This window comes from Myotis daubentonii, chromosome 15, assembly GCF_963259705.1.
Source record: "Myotis daubentonii chromosome 15, mMyoDau2.1, whole genome shotgun sequence".
NCBI lineage: Eukaryota > Metazoa > Chordata > Mammalia > Chiroptera > Vespertilionidae > Myotis > Myotis daubentonii.
The window spans coordinates 40,214,805-40,217,853 of record NC_081854.1 but is presented as its reverse complement, the minus strand read 5'-3'; the positions used below and the strand labels follow the sequence as shown (position 1 = coordinate 40,217,853).

The 3,049-nt window shown below is 48.4% G+C and overlaps 1 protein-coding gene across 1 annotated transcript; it reads right to left on the bottom strand.

Annotated features, from left to right (window-relative positions):
• Window positions 1-257: 257 nt before the first annotated feature.
• DPEP2NB (DPEP2 neighbor) lies at window positions 258-1,885 on the bottom strand. Its single transcript, XM_059665441.1, is given in 3 exon segments — window positions 258-620; window positions 622-722; window positions 1,819-1,885. Coding segments are annotated over 3 exon segments (531 nt in total).
• Between the last annotated feature and the right edge of the window lie 1,164 nt (window positions 1,886-3,049).

Genomic DNA, 3,049 nt, shown 5'->3' with positions numbered 1-3,049 from the left:
AGAAGGGACTCTAGGGGGCTGAGCAGAGGACCATCAGGTTTTCTGCCAGGCCAGCTTTAGCCCTGGGATGCTCAAAGCAGACTCCCATTTGAAACCTCATTTCTAAGGTTCCTTGTCCTTGTCTGTTTAGAAGGAGGCTCCTGGCTGAAGAAGGCACAGACAGAATGGCTCAGGTTGTAATCACCAGTGGGGGTCACTGAAGGAAGAGGCATTAGCTGCCTTAGGCCATTAAATGCTTGTCCTCTCTGCAGAGTGCCTTAGCCAGCAAGCTTCTGTGGGGTCAGCCTCCAGCCACCATGTTCCAGTCGTTGAATTTTGGGGCTGGAGCAACCAAGGTCTTCATCCAACACTTCCACAGGGTGACATCGCTTGAGTGCTCGTCTGGGGACCGGCTTCTCTGCCTCCACCTTTTTTGGGGTCAGCTTCTGTGGAGTCACCCTCCTGCCATCATCCTCCAGTCTTGGAATTTTGGGGCTGGAGCAACCGAGGTCTTTGCTTGACCATTTCACAGGATAATGTCTCTTATGTGCTCCTCTGGGGACTGACTTCTCTGCCTTCACCTTTGCTGGGGTGGCCAAAGGAGCATCCCCATAGGACCGGTAGCCAGCGACAAAGCAGTTATGTCTCTCCATGCCAGCCCACTCGGGTTTCTCCCTGCCTTCGGTGGGGGACATGGTAGTGACCAGGTGTAGGAGTCACTGTTGCTGAAAAGAAAATTAGAACTGATCAGTCACTTGTGCTATACTCTGTCCTACCAGGACATCCCCTCTCTCAAGTCTCTCCCAGGTTCTTGCTGAAGCCTTCTAATTTGCTTGGCATCCCAAAACACAGCCTTAACCCATCACTACTGTGAGACCCCTAGAGAAGGGGTGTTGCTCCAAAAGCAATTCTGTGGGGTCTAGGAAAGCAGCAGGAGACCAGAAAATCTTCCCCATTCCCAGAGAAAACAGAATCCCAAAATAATTGCACTCAGGATCTCCTCCATCTTTCCCACAACATATAAAAGATTTCTTACAGGCCATCACTTCTGAGGCTTTAAGGAAATGCCTTCCAAGCGTGGGAAAAAATAATTTAATATAAACTGGTTTTAGAACCCCCTCCCACCTTGGCAACTCCTCTCAGGCTCGATTCATACTGCTTTTTCAACCACACTGAATTCCAGTCCTCTGGTACTTTTATCTAGATCAGAAAAAGGCCAGATACTGAGGCAGAGTGACCAGGAGGTTGAGAGCCAGATTCTGGGTACCAAGTCTAGGCTCATATCAACCCAACCTTCTGGGATACCATTTCCTCGAGCCCTCCTTCATCACTTCCCTTAGCTCTTTTGTTCTTCCCATGGTTGGGCCCACCCTTTCTCTTAGTACTCAGCAGCTCAGCTTGGGATGTGTCTGAGGGACCCATGTCGATGTCTGCATGACAGTACAGTGAAGGTGACTGAGTTTGAAAGAGAGGTTCATGAGCACTGCTCAACAGTTCTTTCTCAAATTCTCCACTGATCACTTGCACACAAAAATGCACCCGACTTTTGCTAAGAAGCCAACCAGTAAAGGGGCTGAATGGAAGTATCCTGTGGCCCAAAGGGGATGGTTACAACAAGAAAGATGAGAATCTTTCTGAACATTTGCCCAGGAATGACATTGCACTTGTCCTCAGCAGTGAGCGGGAACTCTGTGGGTCTCTGATGGGGGACCCAGGCTACTGGTATTACATATAGCTAGGGCAGTTCTTAGATGTGATAGACAAGCCCCAAAGGAGCATGTGACTACCAGGTGAGGTTGCGTGTACACCAAACGCCCTAGATGCCCAGCCTAGGCCTACCTGCTGTGCTGCACTCCAAGGGGACAGAGGACAAGTCACACTGCATGTACAAGATCCGGTCAATCATCTCTTTGTCAGGCAACTAAACAGATTGGTATCTGGTAGAGAACTGGTAGGGAAGGTTCTCCTGGAACACCACATTTCTGCAGTTACTCTGCAATGGAAACCGTGATGTCATCACTACTCGTGAGGTCATATACGGAATCTGTGGCTTAGGCTCTCGAGGTTTTGAGGAGAGTGGGCTGTGCCCTACCTGTGCCCTCACACCTGGCCCCCCCCCCTCATGCCTTGAATCAAGTAGCCACTCCCTGGGGAGCATACTTGTGGACTGGCACAGCCCTGGACCTTAGGAAGGCAAGAGAAACTCCATTCTGAGATTAGCATGAAAAGCAAGATTAACCTAAGACAGCCAGGTTTTTGGCACTGACCCTAAGTATCCAACAGTTGGAGAGGCAGAGATTTGTGTGGACGGGGGAATCAAGGAAGGCTCCCTGGTGGTGGGCCTGAAGGACAAATGAGATGTGGACCCGGGGAGGGGAGAGGGGAGACATTTCAGTTGGGAAGAGTAAAAACAAATGTCAATTCATAGAACCCTCCTGTTTTTATAACTGAGGACTCAAAAGCCAAGAGGTTAAGGGACCTACCCAAGGTTTCACCGGTGGTGCAGAGGTGTTCTGTTCAACGGTAGGGCTTCATGGTGGGGATGTAGATTTATGGCTTATAGGAGTGTAAGGACAAGCTCATCAACATTTCAGAGTGACACTGGGAGAGATGTTCAAAGTACTCCAAGGCAAAGTGAGGGTCCTGAATGACTTCAGAGTGGGAATACTGGGCCCATTTTAATACAAAATTAAAAACAAATTCAAGACAAAATGACATAATATGAAATGACAACCCAATGAACACACTTCTCTCCCTCCACCAAAAGGAAAATAATGGCAGTGCCACCACCATGGAAAGGACAAGATTTGGGTGCAGAAGCAGCCCAGGTGAAAACCATGGTCAACACTATGAAGAGGTGTTATTGAAAGCCAAGTTTTTTGCTACTCAGAGGAGGAAATAGATAATTCTGTCCTTAGCATGGTCAGGCCCATAGAAAGAAATTATACAGGGGCTGGAGGAAGTTAATGGGAGATAAAAGGGGACCTATGTAATACTTTCAACAATAAAGAGAAAAAGAAAGAAATCATATTTGGGGCATCCTTTGGTAGTGTGGCCAAGAACTTCCTAG